The sequence below is a fragment of the Panthera pardus genome, unplaced genomic scaffold (genome assembly GCF_024362965.1).
Source record: "Panthera pardus isolate Hobbes unplaced genomic scaffold, ASM2436296v1 HiC_scaffold_16, whole genome shotgun sequence".
Taxonomy (NCBI): domain Eukaryota; kingdom Metazoa; phylum Chordata; class Mammalia; order Carnivora; family Felidae; genus Panthera; species Panthera pardus.
The window spans coordinates 8,475,202-8,491,337 of record NW_026526721.1 but is presented as its reverse complement, the minus strand read 5'-3'; the positions used below and the strand labels follow the sequence as shown (position 1 = coordinate 8,491,337).

The window sequence follows — 16,136 nt, the reverse complement described above, 5'->3', positions numbered from 1 at the left end:
ACGCACATACACGTCCTGAGTCTCTCCAAGAGAACAAGTGTGGCTGGCCCCACGCACATACACGTCCTGAGTCTCTCCAAGAGAACAAGTGTGGCTGGCCCCACGCACATACACGTCCTGAGTCTCTCCAAGAGAACAAGTGTGGCTGGCCCCACGCACATACACGTCCTGAGTCTCTCCAAGAGAACAAGTGTGGCTGGCCCCACGCACATACACGTCCTGAGTCTCTCCAAGAGAACAAGTGTGGCTGGCCCCACGCACATACACGTCCTGAGTCTCTCCAAGAGAACAAGTGTGGCTGGCCCCACGCACATACACGTCCTGAGTCTCTCCAAGAGAACAAGTGTGGCTGGCCCCATGCACCCTCCATCTGCCGAGCCCCCAGTTTTTTTGTTTTTTTTTTAATTTTTTTAACATTTATTTATTTATTTTTGAGACAGAGAGAGAGCATGAACAGGGGAGGGTCAGAGAAAGAGGGAGACACAGAATCCGAAACAGGCTCCAGGCTCTGAGCTGTCAGCACAGAGCCCGACGCGGGGCTCGAACCCACGGACCGCGAGATCGTGACCTGAGCCGAAGTCGGACGCTTAACCGACTGAGCCACCCAGGCACCCCTGAGCCCCCAGTTTTAACCTCATCTCTGGCTCCTGTAACTACGCCCTTGGTGAGAAAGGCTGGTGCAGCAAAGAGGCAGGATGTGTGAACACTGCACAGCCCAGGATTCAGGTGTACAGTCCTTCCACACTGCAGGCCCCTGATCCTAAGTGTTAACTGACCCCAGATCTCTCCAGGTGTTCCTTGTGCATGTTCCAAAATTATTTAATAAGCTGTGAATTATGCATCTTAACTTGATCTGCAAGCTTCTCGACTCTGTGACTGTTGGGAGAACCTGCCTGGCAATGTTTAAGATTTTATTTTTTAAGTAATCTCCACACCCAGTGTGGGGCTCAGACTCACAACCCTGAGATCGAGAGTCGTGTGCGCCACTGACTGCCAGCCAGGCACCCTTGCCTTGGCAATGTTCCTAGAAGCTACTGCTGCACCCAGGTAATTTCCCATGCAGCAGTCCAGCCCCATCCTTCCCCTCTGTCCTTACCTTGGACCACTCCCCCAACTCATGTCACCAGAGACTCCAATTTTACTGGACCGTGTGCGGTTGCCTCGGGTGCAAACTTCCGTGTGCTTGTGTCCTTGCTGTTCTGCCTGGGAAGCCCTTCCTTCCTCTGCACCAAATTCCTGTTTTTTCCTGTAAAGCTCAGACATGACCTCTGCTGAAAGGTCCTTCCTGTCCTCACCCCTACGTAGACAGGTTGCCCACCACCCCTATCCATGCCTTCTCACTGTACTTATCATGTTGAAACTTTAATTGTTCCTTTACTTAGCTGTCTTCCCTCCCACACTGTGAGCTCCTTAAGATGACAGGGACCATCATCTCTGAATGCATCTGTCACCTCCACATGACACGTAACTCCAGCTCTGGCACACAAGCCGGCATATAATAGGCACTTGATAAACCTTGGATGAGTGAATGAATGCCTTGGTAAGAGTACAAGGAACATAACTGAATTTTCTGCAGCAAAGAATTATGTAAGTTTTTTGGGTCATCAATTCTTACTAAATAGGACTGCTGATATCAGTACAGAAGATATTGAAAACTGAGCTGAATCTATCATGCTCCACTGGTATTTGTTACAGCACCTAGCAAAATAATTGGAACATAGTAGATGGTCAGTAAACAGGTTAATGAATGACTAAGTAAGTGAAAATATGAATATATGAATGCTGTTTTTTGAAAAACTGAATTCCTCAGATTCACTTATTTGTTGTTAGGGTCTATAGAATGACCACAAATGAAAGCCATTTGAGCTATCCCAAATTCAAAACGATATTTTAAGGGGCGCCTGGGTGGCTCAGTCGGGTAAGCGGCCGACTTCAGCTCAGGTCATGATCTCACGGTCCGTGAGTTTGAGCCCCGCGTCAGGCTCTGTGCTGACAGCTCAGAGCCTGGAGCCTGTTTCAGATTCTGTGTCTCCCTCTCTCTCTGACCCTCCCCCGTTCATGCTCTGTCTCTCCCTGTCTCAAAAATAAATAAACGTTAAAAAATAAAATATTTTTTTAATAAAAAAGAAAAAAAAAGATATTTTAAGTATCTGTAGGAGTTCTATAATCCTAGGAATATGGAAGAATGTAACCTTTCATTAAGTTCAAAAGTCTTTTCTTACATTTATATTTTCAACTTAGCATCTTAGGGTCCTGTTAAACTCAAATGACTTTAGAGTTAAGTGCAAAATAGATTGATAACAGCCCCCCATGTGAAATCCCATTAAGCAATCAACCTGAATGAGGACAGTGAGATACAAGATCAACTCCTTTTTTATTTTTTTTAAGTTTATTTGAGAGAGAGAGAGAGAGAGAGTGCACGCGCGCGTGCACGTGGGGGAGGTGCAAGAAGAAAGAGGGAAAGAGAAAATCCCAAGCCCCAGCAAGGCACTCAAGTGCTCAAATTCCGGACGGAGAGATCATGACCTGAGCTGAAATCAAGAGTCAGACGTTAACCAACTGAGACACCAGGTTCCCCTCAACTCCTTTTTTTAAAGTAGACTCCATATCCAACGCAGGGCTTTGAACTCATGACCCTGAGATCAAGAGCTGCATGCTCTACCGGCTGAGCCAGCCAGGGGCCTGAGATCAATTCCTTCCAAAGGACCAACTTATAAAATGGAATTCGGTGTAATAGGGTGGTCCAAAAATTAGCTCTAAATGTCTCCAGCTTCTGGTTGCAGGACCTACCAACCAAGCCTCTAATCATAAATAAATGAATTAACTGGATAGTAGCTATCTTTCCTGGTGGGCAGGCATCTTTCTACCTCAGAAAATCAAGAAATAAGTAAGGTATTGCCATTAAGCAAGATTTTTTTTTTAATTTTTGGGTTTTTTTTAATGTTTATTTTTGAAAGAGAGAGAGCGTGAGCATGGGAGGGGCAGAGAGAGAGGGAGACACAGAATCTGAAGCAGGCTCCAGGCTCTGAGCTGTCACACAAAGCCCGACACGGGGCTCAAACCCACGAACCGTGAGATCATGACCTGAGCTGAAGTCAGATGCCCAATCAACTGAGCCACCCAGGCACCCCGCCATTAAGCAAGATCTCAGTTAAATCTTTGTTAGACTATATATTAAATGAAACGGTAACTGTGAGAAACGCTAATTATCTCCCAGTATCTTCTAGTCTGTCTTTCTTCCCTTCAACCCGTGGCTGTCCAGCTAGGACTGCAGTTCTCAGCCTGCCCTGCAGCTGACGGGACAGGAGCAGAAATGACCCGTGAAACTTCTGAGTCACAGTTTTTAAAGAGGAAGCTGGCTGGCTCCCACCTTCTCTATTCCCCCATCATGAGGGCTAGATGTGCATGAGGTTAACAGAGGTGGCTGGGGCAGTATGAACCAGTCTCTACCAAGAGAGAGAACAAGGCTGGCAGAGGGCAGATAACAGAGCAATAAAACAGAAGGGAACTAGGTCCCTGGATGGTCTTACAGAGCAGAACCACCTCCCGAGAAAGAGAGAAAATTCTAGCTTATTTGCATAGCTGCATTTCTGGGTCTCAGTCGGTTAAGCATCTGACTCTCGTTTTCAGCTCAGGTCAGGATCTCACAGTTTGCGAATTCAAGCCCCATATAACACTCTGAGCTGACAGTGCAGAGCCTGCCTGGGATTTTATCTGCTTCTCTCTCCACCCCTCCCCTGCTTGTGTGCTCTCCCTCTCTCTCTCAAAATATATAAATAAACTTAAAAAAAAAAAAAAGTACAATTAAGTAACAACGATTTAGGAAGTTAACAGCACAGCAGTCACATTTTGTGCTGGCCTTGGTTTTAAGTTGAAATCTTACAAAATATACATATAAATATCAGCATATATAAGAAAACATCAAGCTTACTATAAGCTTGATAATTTATAAAATTGGGGACCCTGGGTAGCTCAATTGGTTGAGCATCCAACTCTTGATTTTGGCTCAAGTCATAGTCCCAGGGTTGTGGGATCGAGCCCTACCTTAGGCTCTGTGCTGAGCAAGGAATCTACTTGGGATTCTCTCTCCCTCTCTCCCTCTGCCCCTGTCCCCCACTTGCGCGCGCGCTCTCTCTCTCTCTCTCTCTCTCAACCTAAAATAAAAATAAATAAAAATTAAAAATAGTAATTTATAAGAATTATGTGGGTGTTCAGAAAGATGGTGTTTGTTCACCTAGATGACTTACATATCTAAAAAGAAACTGGTCTGGGGAGGGAGGGGCAGGGCAGGTAGACAGGTGGATAGACTCCAGGGGACCACATAGGTACGTGTTCCATTTCCATATTGAGTGGTAAATTTGTGGGTATTAATCATACAAATTTCAAAGTCATGAGTGAACGAGGGCCACGTGTGAACCAACAATGAGAGTACATTTTGATTAGGATTAATCCAAGTCTGGGTAGCTAGCGTCCAAAAATAAAACAAAATATTCTAAGACATTTGAGCTTGTAAACAGGATAAATATTATTCAGAAATGCCAGAAATCCCTGGGGCGCCTGGGTGGCTCAGTGGGTTGAGCGTCCGACTTCGGCTCAGGTCATGATCTCTTGGTCCGTGAGTTTGAGCCCCACGTCGGGCTGTGTGCTGACAGCTCAGAGCCTGGAGCCTGTTTCGGATTCTGTCTCACTCTCTCTCTGACCCTCCCCCATTCATGCTCTGTCTCTCTCTGTCTCAAAAATAAACAAACATTAAAGAAATTAAAAAAAAAAAAAGCGATCCCAAACTTTTGCTAAACTTCTAAGAGTGGTAAAATAGGGCTTAAAAGGGGCGCCTGGGTGGCTCAGTCGGTTAAGCGTCTGACTTCAGCTCAGGTCACGATCTCGCGGTTCGTGAGTTCGAGCCCCGCGTCAGGCTCTGAGCCATCAGCCTGATGGCTGGCTCAGAGCCATCAGCCTGATGGCTCAGAGCCTGGAGCCTGCTTCCGATTCTGTGTCTCCCTCTCTCTCTGTCCCTCCCCCATTCATGCTCTGTCTCTCTCTGTCTCAAAAATAAATAAACATTAAAAAAAAAAAAAAAATAGGGCTTAAAAGCCCAAAGTAGAACTCTTAGGTTACCACAAATGGGTTCTTCATAGGTTTAAAAAAAAAGCCAAGTATTAGCAATTTCATGATTCAAACTAATTGATCATGTGATTTGTAACTGTAATACACTGAAATCATTGTTTTAGGAACACCTGGGTGGCTCAGTCAGTTAAGTGTCCGACTTCGGCTCAGGTCATAATCTCACCATTCGTGAGTTTGAGCCCTGCGTGGGGCTCTGAGCTGACAGCTCAGAGCCTGGATCCTGCTTCGGATTCTGTGTCTCCCTCTCTCTCTGCCCCTCCCCTGCTTGCTCGCTCGCTCTTCCCCTCTTTCTCTCTCTCTCTCTCTCAAAAATAAATAAAACATTAAAAAATTGTTTTCAAAAAAAATACATAATTTTTTTTTAAAGAAAATGAAAAAGAAAAAACAAATTTACTTTTGGTTAAGACATAGTTTTCTTATGGGACACAAGTGAAAAACATGCTACTCACGCTTTCTGAAGAGGCAGATGGTCTCTGTAAAGTCTCACCTTGCACCCAGATGCTCTCAGTCACAAATGCTATGTGTTCTGCTTCGAGTATAAAAGGAGAAACAAGAAACAGGGCCCATTTGTTCAAGTCATCAATGGACTGCAGAGAGGGAAAGAAACACCAAAAAAGGGGAGGGGATTCAGTATCACTTCAAATCACAACAGCCACTTACGTCCACATCCAGGACATCCCTTCCTCTGGAACCCCAGGTGAGATCAATACAAGTTCATCAGATGCTCTCCTGCAGACCACATAAACCCTGTGTTTCTTCTTGAACTGTGGCTATTAAACACCTGCAACATCCCTTCTATGATTCATGACAACTTTAACATCTCTAGATATTCGTTATCAACAATTCACTCTGAAGCTGGGCTCACCCCCACCATTCCTTACTGCTTACAGTACAGAGAGCTCGCCAAGTTACAACTCAGAAGCCCATTTAAAAATGAGGAGGCTCGGGGCGTCTGGGTGGCTCAGTCGGTTAAGCGTCCGACTTCAGCTCAGGTCATGATCTCGCGGCTCGTGGGTTCGAGCCCCGCGTTGGGCTCTGTGCTGACCGCTCGGAGCCTGGAGCCTGCTTCGGATTCTGTGTCTCCCTCTCTCTCTGCCCCTCCCCTGCTCACGCTGTCTCTTTCTGTCTCTCAAAAATAAATAAATGTAAAAGATAAATAAATAAAGGTGAGGAGGCTCAGAAGTACGTGGCCGTGAAACGAAGCCCATTACCAACAGAAACCTGAAGACCTGTTCTTCCCTGTTCTTCCACTTCCTCCAGCCATTATAGCATCAACATTGGTTATCGGATTGGGTATGTCCATTTACCTGTGCTCTCCTTCCTGAAATCCCTCCAAAAGCCCAGTAAATTAATTTTAAAAGGCTTTGACCCACTAAAATCAAGGCATATCCAGAGGAGAAAAGCTGAACTCTAAGGCTGCAGGAGGTGAGCCCTGTCATCGCCACCAGAAAATGGTCAAGCTCAGGAGCACCTGGGTGGCTCAGTCAATTGAGCGTCTGACTTCGGCTCAGGTCATGATTTCGTGGTTCGTGAGTTCAAGCCTGGCATCGGGCTCTGTGCTGACAACCTGGAGCCTGCTTTGGATTCTGTGTCTCCCTCTCTTTCTGCCCCTCCCCCACTTGTGTTCTATCTCTCTCTCTCTCTCTCTCAAAAATAAACATTAAAAAAAATTTTAATAAGAAACAAAAAAATAGCAAAATGGTCAAGCTCCACATAAATCCAGTTCAAATCCGCCCTTGTTGGGAGATCAAAAGGCATTTTTACCTGGCCTAATAACTTGGCACAAAGTACAGTATTAATAAATATCTACTGAGCTAATTAACAAATGAAAAGTTGAAGGAGAAAAAACTCCTCTCCATGGGTAAACTATATTATTAATATAGCAGTTAACAACAAAAAACAGGGGTGCCTGGGTGGCTCAGTCGGTTGAGCATCCAACTTTGGCTCGGGTCACAATCTCGAGGTTTGTGGGTTCCAACCCGTGTCCAGCTTTGTACTGACAGCGCAGAGCCTGCTTTGGACTCTGTCTCCCTCTCTCTCTCTCTCTCTCTCTCTCTCTCTGCCCTTCCCCTGCTTGCTCTCTCTCACTTTCTCTCTCAAAAATGAATAAACATTTAAAAACATTTTTTTAAGGGGCGCCTGGGTGGCTCGGTCGGTTAAGCATCCGACTTCGGCTCAGGTCACGATCTCACGGTCCGTGAGTTCGAGCCCCGCGTCGGGCTCTGTGCTGACAGCTCAGAGCCTGGAGCCTGTTTCAGATTCTGTGTCTCCCTCTCTCTCTGCTCCTCCCCTGTTCATGCTCTGTCTCTCTCTGTCTCAAAAATAAATAAATGTTAAAAAAAAAAAAATTTTTTTAAAAACAAAACAAAACATTTTTTTAAGAAAACAACAACAAAAAACAGATTGTCCATCTTACTCAAACATAGAATATGTACATATTCAACAAAAACCTTAAATTTCCAGTTTGGGGACGCCTGGGTGGTCAGTTGGACAGCCGGCTTTTGATTTTGGCCCAAGTCATGATCTCACAGGTTCGTAGGTTCGAGCCCTGTGATGGGCTCTGCAGAGCCTGCTTGGGATTCTCTGCAATCTCTCTGCCCCTCCCCCTCTCTAAAATAAATAAATAAACATTAAAAAAAATTCCAGTTTCTATAAACTCTTTGGTTATACTTATCAATTTCTGTGGGACCTTCAATTATATAAACATACACGTTCTATTTATCGGATTCTAAGCATGCAAAATGTGGAGACGACAAAGTCATAAGATTGATTTCTATAAAGTTACTTCAATCTAGGTAGACTGACAATAAGGTATTTAGCGAACCAGGTCATTAGCCTCACAATATTTTAGATCTTGAATTAACAGCAGCCAATCACAAATAGCCAAGCTTTCCAATCGCAGGCCACAACCACTAACCACTCCATCATTCATTGAAGTACTGAGTGATTATCACAGGGCAAGCTGCTAAGCGAAAGAGACCCAATTCCTAGGGAGAAAAAGATAAAAAACTGGAAATATGAACGATAATTTAAAGTTTATCTGGGCACAGAGCAAGCCAGTCCCATCTAGTCTGAAGAATGAGGGAACATTTCCTTGAGACAGTATTTCAGCAAAGCTCTAGGATGAGGCAAAGTTAACTTCAAATAGCAAGAGCACATCAGGTTACAGAATCCCCGAAGGCCAAGGCTAGTGTGGCCGGGGTGCCCCCACACCAGGCTGGAGCAATCAGAAAGAGCTGAGAAGCACTAGTTATAGGTACGGTAGTTAAAAAGAAGACCAATAAAGTCATAGAGATGTTCAAAAGTAAAACTGTCGGGGCGCCTGGGTGGCTCAGTCGGTTAAGCATCTGACTTCGGCTCAGGTCATGATCTCGCGGTCTGTGGGTTCAAGCCCCGCATCAGGCTCTGTGCTGACTGCTCAGAGCCTGGAGCCTGTTTCAGATTCTGTGTCTCCCTCTCTCTCTGACCCTCCCCCGTTCATGCTCTGTCTCTCTCTGTCTCAAAAATAAATAAACGTTAAAAAAAAAAAAAAAAAGTAAAACTGTCTTCCAAGAAAATTAAAAATACTTACATCTCCATATTTTTAAATGTCCAAAATCCTTAATCTAAAGGGTTCTATTTTAAGTAAATGAGTCCAGATTGGAAACTGCAATAGAAAAATGCACCCCTCAATTTTTCTTTATTTTGTTAATTCTCTCAATCCAGGTTCCTCGGACAATTAAGCCCTAATTAGACCCTCAGGCAGAATGAATGCCTAAACGTCTTACATCTAGGTGGTAGTAGCTGCATACTCTTTCACAACTGAGAAAAGTTACTCATTCTCTGTTTATACTAACAAATAAGGGTAATTTTGATTTGTTAGTAGCACAGTATAATTCCGTACCTAAGCATACAACAAAGTATTCAACCTGAGATAAGATTTTAATTCCCACGCAGGTGCTACGGTTCCGCACACATGGGAAACCTTACTTTAACGCCAAGTGAGCCAACTTTCCGGAACGAAGAGGAAAGGGAAACCGATTAAAAGCAAACACTTTTAAATGTCAACGAAAACAGTGTTAGTGAAGTCAGTGGAAATCTGCGTAGCACCGCACTTTTCCAGAAAGGGAACGGAGGTTTCGCATAGATTAAACGACCGCCACGTGAAAGGGCCTGCTGAACTTGCAGCCATCGGGCTAAGTACTAAGCCAAAAAACAAAGGCCGTGTGCAAACCGAAATAAAATAGATGCAAAGACAATCAGCGGGGTGCCCTGGTCGGCAAAACTCGTGACTGACTGAGCCGTTTTTGTCACCTACGAGATATCTGACATAAGACTGAGGATCTGCTGTCTTCCTGTGAATTCAGGTTCATAAACTTGAACCTGTAGAACCCACAGTAGAGGAGAGGATGTCAGAAAAGACGTTCCGAATGGACAGCGCCCTGGGCGTTCGGGTGCTAATCTTCCCCATACACTCGACCCGGCAAGCCGCCTGTCGCAGTTCCGGACCTCTGGTCCCCCCAGTCCGGGCTCCCGAGGGCACAGCCAGTAGAAGCGCCCCCGAGCTCAGCCCTCCCGGGACCCCAAGCCCGGGGCCTCCCCCCCCCCCCCACGCACGCAGCCCCGGTGCAACGCGGGGCCCGCGAGCGCTTCCGGCTGGCTGAGCCCCGAGGCCGCGCCTCCCGCCGGCCCCGCCCCCCGCGCGCCTCCGGCCCCACCCGCGCCCCGCCGGCCCCGCGCCCGCCCACCTCGCTCTCGCCGACGCAGAAGACGCGGCCGCCGCGGCTCAAGCACACGCGAGCGCCCCTGGGCTGTACGGCCGCGCCGCAAAAGGTGAAGGAGCAGCGCGAGGCGCGCAGCCGCTGCACCGTGGCGCGCACGAGCGCGGCCGGCCGGCGCCCCCAGCGCGCCCACAGGTACAGGTAGCACAGCGTGATGAGCATGACCGACCGGCCGGCCGGCGGCGGGGCGCGGGCCCGGGACGCTCGCACCACCGGCCCGCCCCTCCCTCAGGGCCCCGCCCCCGCCGCCCGCCCTCCCGCTGGCCGGAAGAGGCCGCCCCGTGGGGGTGAGGCCGCGCGGGCTGGGGAAGGCCTCCGGGGGTGGGGGGGGGTGGGAGGAGGGAGGATGCGCTGCGGGGGGCGGGGATGAGGATGGAGGGAGGACGCGCTGAGAGGAGGGGTTTAGGACGGAGGGAGGCCGAGCGGAGCCGGGGGTGTACGGTGAGGATGGAGGGAGCAGGGAGGCCGCGCGCGGCTGAGGATGGAGGGAGGCCGCACTGGGGCGGTGAGGAGGGGCTGGGTGAGGTTGGAAGCCGCGTGCGGAGGGCGGGCGGCAGTGAGGGAGGCAGGAGGCACGATGGAGGGAGAAAGGCATTAGAGAGAGGGGGTTGACAGGTTGGAGACCGGGGGTTTAGGCCCGCTGGCTGCCAGCTTTAAGCCAAAGTCGAACGTCCCTTCTTTGGAGAGCTGGGAGGCAGACTGAAGAAGGGCTGCAGGTACTTTTACATTAATTAATCCGCACCCTACTGGGATTCAACTAACATACAGCCTCTGCCCAGTCCGGTTGGGAATATAAAGTGAGACTGGTTTTTATTAGATTATTCTAGGCCTTTTTGCAAAAAGGATTTTACAATAAATTACATAAATGCATACAATGCAGTTATATATTTTATATATACAAATGTAGATATACATATATACAGATACATGTATGTATACGTATATACACACATAATACACGCATAATATACATATGTATTCTGGTCTCTAAATATTTTAAAATAAGGACTTGAACACAGACCTAAAAAGGCTGTCGGGTGTTCTTGTACATGTGGGTCACCAATTTGTGAGCATCCTAACACCAGGAAAAAAAGGGGAAACTTACCAGTTATGTTTCAGGATGTTCTTGTCCGCTAAGAGAAGCATAATTATTCTTGACAGTGACAGAGCTTTCTCCCCTGGAACCGCATTTGTTTAAATGGCAGTTTGCAAAACACGGCGTCCCCAGCACCTCTGAAGCATAGCAAGGATTTTCTCTGTGCTGCTTCCTACTCTGGCCTTCGTTGTAAGTGGACGGCATAATACAGTAGCAACCAGGTATACCACTCCCAAATCTCACTTAATCCAAGGATAGATTTTTAAACTGCACTGACCATTTACTCGTCTGCTTTAAAATAGCAGTATAGATAACCCACTTTTAGAGCTTCAAACTTACAGTCAGAGAACATAGGAACTTCTCATTGCATACAGCAACACTAGATTTTAAGAGAGAGAGAGAATCCAAAAAGAAATAACTGGGCTCAAAAACTAGATAAGCATCACAGTGGACCAGAACTGGAAGACAAGTAAGCGATGAGCAAGGGTGAAGCCATATCTTCCACTTCCTTGCAGGACAGTGGCAGTTGGGAAGGGAGTTCAAGGCCTGAAATTGTGTCATTGGAGAAAGACATGAATGAATGCCCTCTGAGGAAGGCCTTAGCCCCTCCAGGATAACACGGGGCTAACAAGTTAGGAGTAAGAAAATGAAAAGGCTTAACAAAGTGATAACCCTAATGTTTCACTGGACAAACCCTGCAGATAGCCTTCTTGGAGTTTGCTGAATTAAGGCTCTAAGGACCAGTCTCTCCACTCCTGGTATGGAGAGGTCATGGCTTCTATCTGTAAGTCCTAAGCATCTCTAGTTTTTCCACGTTCCTTAAGAGCTTTATAACCCCCCCCCCTTCCCGGATACCGTAACTCCATCGAGCCAGAATAGGAACTCTCCAGGTTTGCCCTTAGATGCTTCAAGATGTCGTGGTCTCAGAAGACATCATGGGGAAATGTGAGCGTCAATTCTGTATACAGCTCTGGGTTATAAAGAACGGGGACCACGAACATGGTCTGAGTGAACATTAACTGGGAAGTGGGTGAGGTTCCTTCTTGACCATTGGACTGAGGAGCACTGTCACCATTCACGCCCAGGAAGGCAGACAGAGGAGTAAACAGGCACAGGGCGAGCTCAAGGATGGAGCCTGGCTTCATCATCCCCAGATAGTAAAGGAAAAAGGGAAGGATGCAAAAATAAGACATCAGGAGGTCTTACTGTGTGTGTACCTGATTCACAACTTACAGTCCCTCGCCACTCTAAAGCGTGGTCCCTGGACCAGCAGCAGTAGCATCACCTGGGAGCTCACTAGAAATACAGAACCCCAGGGTCCACCCCGGACCTACTGAATCAGCATCCGCACTTTCACCAAATCCCCAGGTGATTCACAAACACGTTAAAAATTGGAGCACTGGGGCGCCTGGGTGGCTCAGTCAGTTGGGCGGCCGACTTCGGCTCAGGTCATGATCTTGCGGTCCATGAGTTCTAGCCCCGCGTCGGGCTCTGTGCTGACAGCTCGGAGTCTGGAGCCTGCTTCATATTCTGTGTCTCCCTCTCTCTGACCCTCCCCTGTTCATGCTCTGTCTCTCCCTGTCTCAAAAATAAATAAACATTAAAAAAAAAAAAAAATTGGAGCACTGTTGAAGTCCACTTCTATCACTCCCTGGGTCTGGGTCGCTCTGAACCGTTAACTAGACTCTTCCAAATGGTTGTGGAGAACAGAGTAGGAATAGAACCACAGACTAGAAATTTAAAAGCAAGACACTGTCATTTAGGAGAACATCACTGCAGGAAGGAATTGAAGTGCTCACCAGCCAGCAACTGAACACCAGCTCAGTAACTCCTCACCATGACTGGCTTTCTACGGGAAAAGCCAACCCAGTCTCTAGTCTGCACTTAGGAGGCATGCCCTGGAAATGATGGTTTAGGGACAAGGCAGAGTGTTAACCAAAAGAGTGTCACTCCCCCAGAGGACCTGTCCTCCCCCATTAAATAGATTAACTGTTCCTCCCCAGGGGAAGCCTGTCCTACTGACATTAGCTCTGTCTACCTTGGGAAAGCATTCTGAACTCAGTCAGATGGCCAGAGCTGAGAAGGATAGTTTGTGAAGGGAGCTTAGTCTAATAGGAAGCGTTTAGCAGATGCTGAATTTTAAATAGCTGTAACTGTAAACAGTTCACGTTTAGCAATTGAAGTACATAGTCTCTGCTTTATACATAAGAGAATCTGTTCCCTCCACGTCGGTGTTGGGAGTGCTAAAACAAATGATATTCACAGAGCCCAGGGTCTCAAGAATGACCATCCATTTGAAAAAAATGTCCTCCAGAAAAATTATTTAAATACAAATTTGGTTGAAATCATGAGGTTTTGTTAGTAAAAGCTATAACATTCTTTAACTATTTGAATGTCTGTGGTGTGTTTATTAAGCCAGAAAGTGTCAGGGTGACTATTGGCACATGCAGTTAACTGTTAAGTAAATTAAACAGTTTGAAGCCAATAATCCTTTTTATTATTGGTTTAAAACAAAAAAGAAAACTACAATTTGGACTGATAGAAACAAGCTACCAGGAAACGTTTAAATTAGAACTGGGCGGTGATCAGGACCTCAAAGGGGAAAAAAAGTTGTCATTTTAAATCTTGCTGATTAACAAATGCCAGGCCCCAAAAAGGTACAGATCAAACCACCCAACACCCCACCCTTGGTCAAAGACCCCACCTTTGGTCAAGGATCGATTCTGGAATCCCAATTTTTAAAAACATTTATTCCAAATAGGAAACCTTTGTATTAAATGCCTTGTACAGTTCCATAAACTATTCCTTAAAATTATATAAGAAAGCTGAGAACTTATTATTTTAATTGCATTTTATTTTTATAAACTTTGGTTATTTTTCTAATACTGTTGCTTTTGGAAGTTTTATATTTATTAAAAGGACTCTAAGTTCTACACAGTTATCTGTAATTAAAAATACAAATAGGGGCGCCTGGCTGGCTTAGTCTAAAGAGCATGTGATTCTTGATCTTGGGGTCGTGAGTTCAAGCCCCAGGTCAGCTGTAGAGATTACTTAAAAAAAAATAATATGGGGCGCCTGGGTGGCTCGGTCGGTTAAGTGTCCAACTTCGGCTCAGGTCACGATCTCACGGTCCGTGAGTTCGAGCCCCGCGTCGGGCTCTGTGCTGACAGCTCAGAGCCTGGAGCCTGTTTCAGATTCTGTGTCTCCCTCTCTCTCTGCCCCTCCCCTGTTCATGCTCTGTCTCTCTCTGTCTCAAAAATAAATAAATGTTAAAATAAATAAATAAATTAATTAAAAAAAAATAATAGTAATAAAGGCAAAATATGAATTTTGACCCAAGAATTAAAGGATGCTTTCACATAAAACCTTAAGAGCTTATATTCAATATGTCATTTCTTCATTATATGGAATGCCAAAATAATAGCTATGTCCCTGCAGTAAAAATAAACATGTTGACTGGGAGTAGGTCAAGATAATGCTAACCAGGGAAATCATTTGAATTTATTCATTCTAAATCTTGGCATAACAGTATGTAACACATTAAATTGGTAAGAGAGTGTTAACATATATTTTAAAAGATGTAAGTTTTAAGATAGGATTCAGCATAGTTAAAATTTATTTATCAACTATGTAAAATGTATTGATTCTAATATCAGTTGTTCGATAATAGGCAGAACCAATTTGGCTAAAGATCGCACACACATGTATCTTATAACTGCGGTTTAAGTGACAGTATAGGGACATGGAATTGAGGAAATGAAACTTCTAGAGAACGTTGTAGACTGAGCTGATTTCCAGGTAGAATGGCCAGGCGGACCCTCCTCCAGTAAGTCAATATCTGGAGGATGCTGGGGACCAGTTGCCAAATGGTAGGTACCACCTTGTACGAACTTGAAACTGTCAGCTATTAGAAGACCAGCACCCGTAAGTTAAAAGCAGAATGAAAACAGTGGCAGAAAATTCTCCATCAGATAAATATACAATGAGCACACCAAACAAGAGTTTATGAATTACTAAACATCCTTCCTGGGATACTAAGAACCAGGCGAACTGTAGGAAAATCTTGAGATCTGTTCAGTATATGATTCAATATGAGCTTTAATGCTCACATTAGTATACTGTTTTAGAACATGCACATTGTTAAATAAAGCAAAAGACAACTTGATTAATCAACATAAAGAGGAAAGGAGATAAAATTAGAGGATCAAAAGAATTTTGACTTAGAACACCTCTATCAAAAATAGAAACTCATGTCTTTAAGAGAAAAAGAAATACCTCTTCCAGCTTTGCTCACGAAGATGGCCTCAAAGCAACTTTACCCTGAAATGCACCCTAGTGCTCAGCTCCCAGTGTGTGTGCTATTTTCTCCATTAAAAGGAACCAGAGATCCTCGCAGAAACTCCTGGTGCAGGTGTTAATGCAGTGCCTACTCCAAGACACCTGTGCCAGAAAGTAGGTAAGCTTCAAAGAAAAATAGAATTGTGTCAAAAGGATACAGGAGCCCCCCCCCCCCAAATCAGGACAATGTGAGTATCAAATTGAAATGCATTAAATTTATGAAGAGCCATGAGTTCATGATGATCCACAATAAAAGTATTGTGAGTCTTGTTATTTGATTACAGTTGTACTGACTCATTTATCCTATCGAAGGAAAGTTAGTAAATGCTAAGTTCTTCCTTTAGAAGGCTATTTCTGAGCCAAGGGAGAATCATCAGTACAAGGACCCCATAAGCTGTGAAGCCAGAACTGAGAGGGCCAGAATTCAGTTGGCTCTCATTTTAAGGCTCCTGAAGAGTTGGGTAGTCCTAAAAATATAGCAGAGTACAAGATGTCCTTAGGTCCAAAGATGTTAAAATTTCGATGAATCTTGAGAATTGATCACCCAGTGTGGGAGCTACAGGCTTCTCTGGTTCAGAAATAAGTAATGCTTTGACTTGAATCCAGAGAAGGGCTAAGTGATTGCATTCTTAGAGATTACAGAATCATTGATAGGATCACGATAGGTAGGATTCAATGTCTCATTAAAGACTCTGGAAAAAAAACAGCAAAACTCTCTGATGATAAATGATCTCAGTTAACCAGGGCAGTAACTGTTTTCTTAAAAAACATCCATCTTCTAGGGCACCTGGCTGGCTTATTCAGAGGAACATGCAACT

The 16,136-nt window shown here is 45.3% G+C and overlaps 1 protein-coding gene across 4 annotated transcripts in view; it reads right to left on the bottom strand.

The window, feature by feature from the left end:
- The window catches only part of HLCS (holocarboxylase synthetase), a 225,014-nt gene extending 209,613 nt beyond the window's left edge, over positions 1 to 15,401 (bottom strand). Inside the window, exons 1-3 of one of the 4 annotated variants that reach the window (XM_053903086.1) lie at positions 9,852 to 9,920; positions 8,696 to 8,770; positions 5,612 to 5,711 (exon numbers count right to left, since the gene is read on the bottom strand). Coding sequence is in view for 1 of the 4 variants with exons in the window: in XM_053903084.1 (XP_053759059.1) it covers positions 5,574 to 5,711; positions 9,852 to 10,046 (333 nt within the window). In the remaining 3 variants the exon portion in view is untranslated. Of the gene's footprint in view, positions 1 to 5,573; positions 5,712 to 8,695; positions 8,771 to 9,499; positions 9,518 to 9,851; positions 10,153 to 15,255 lie in introns of those variants that run through there. The other 3 variants (XM_053903085.1, XM_019420314.2, XM_053903084.1) reach the window with 3 other exon arrangements.
- Between the last annotated feature and the right edge of the window lie 735 nt (positions 15,402 to 16,136).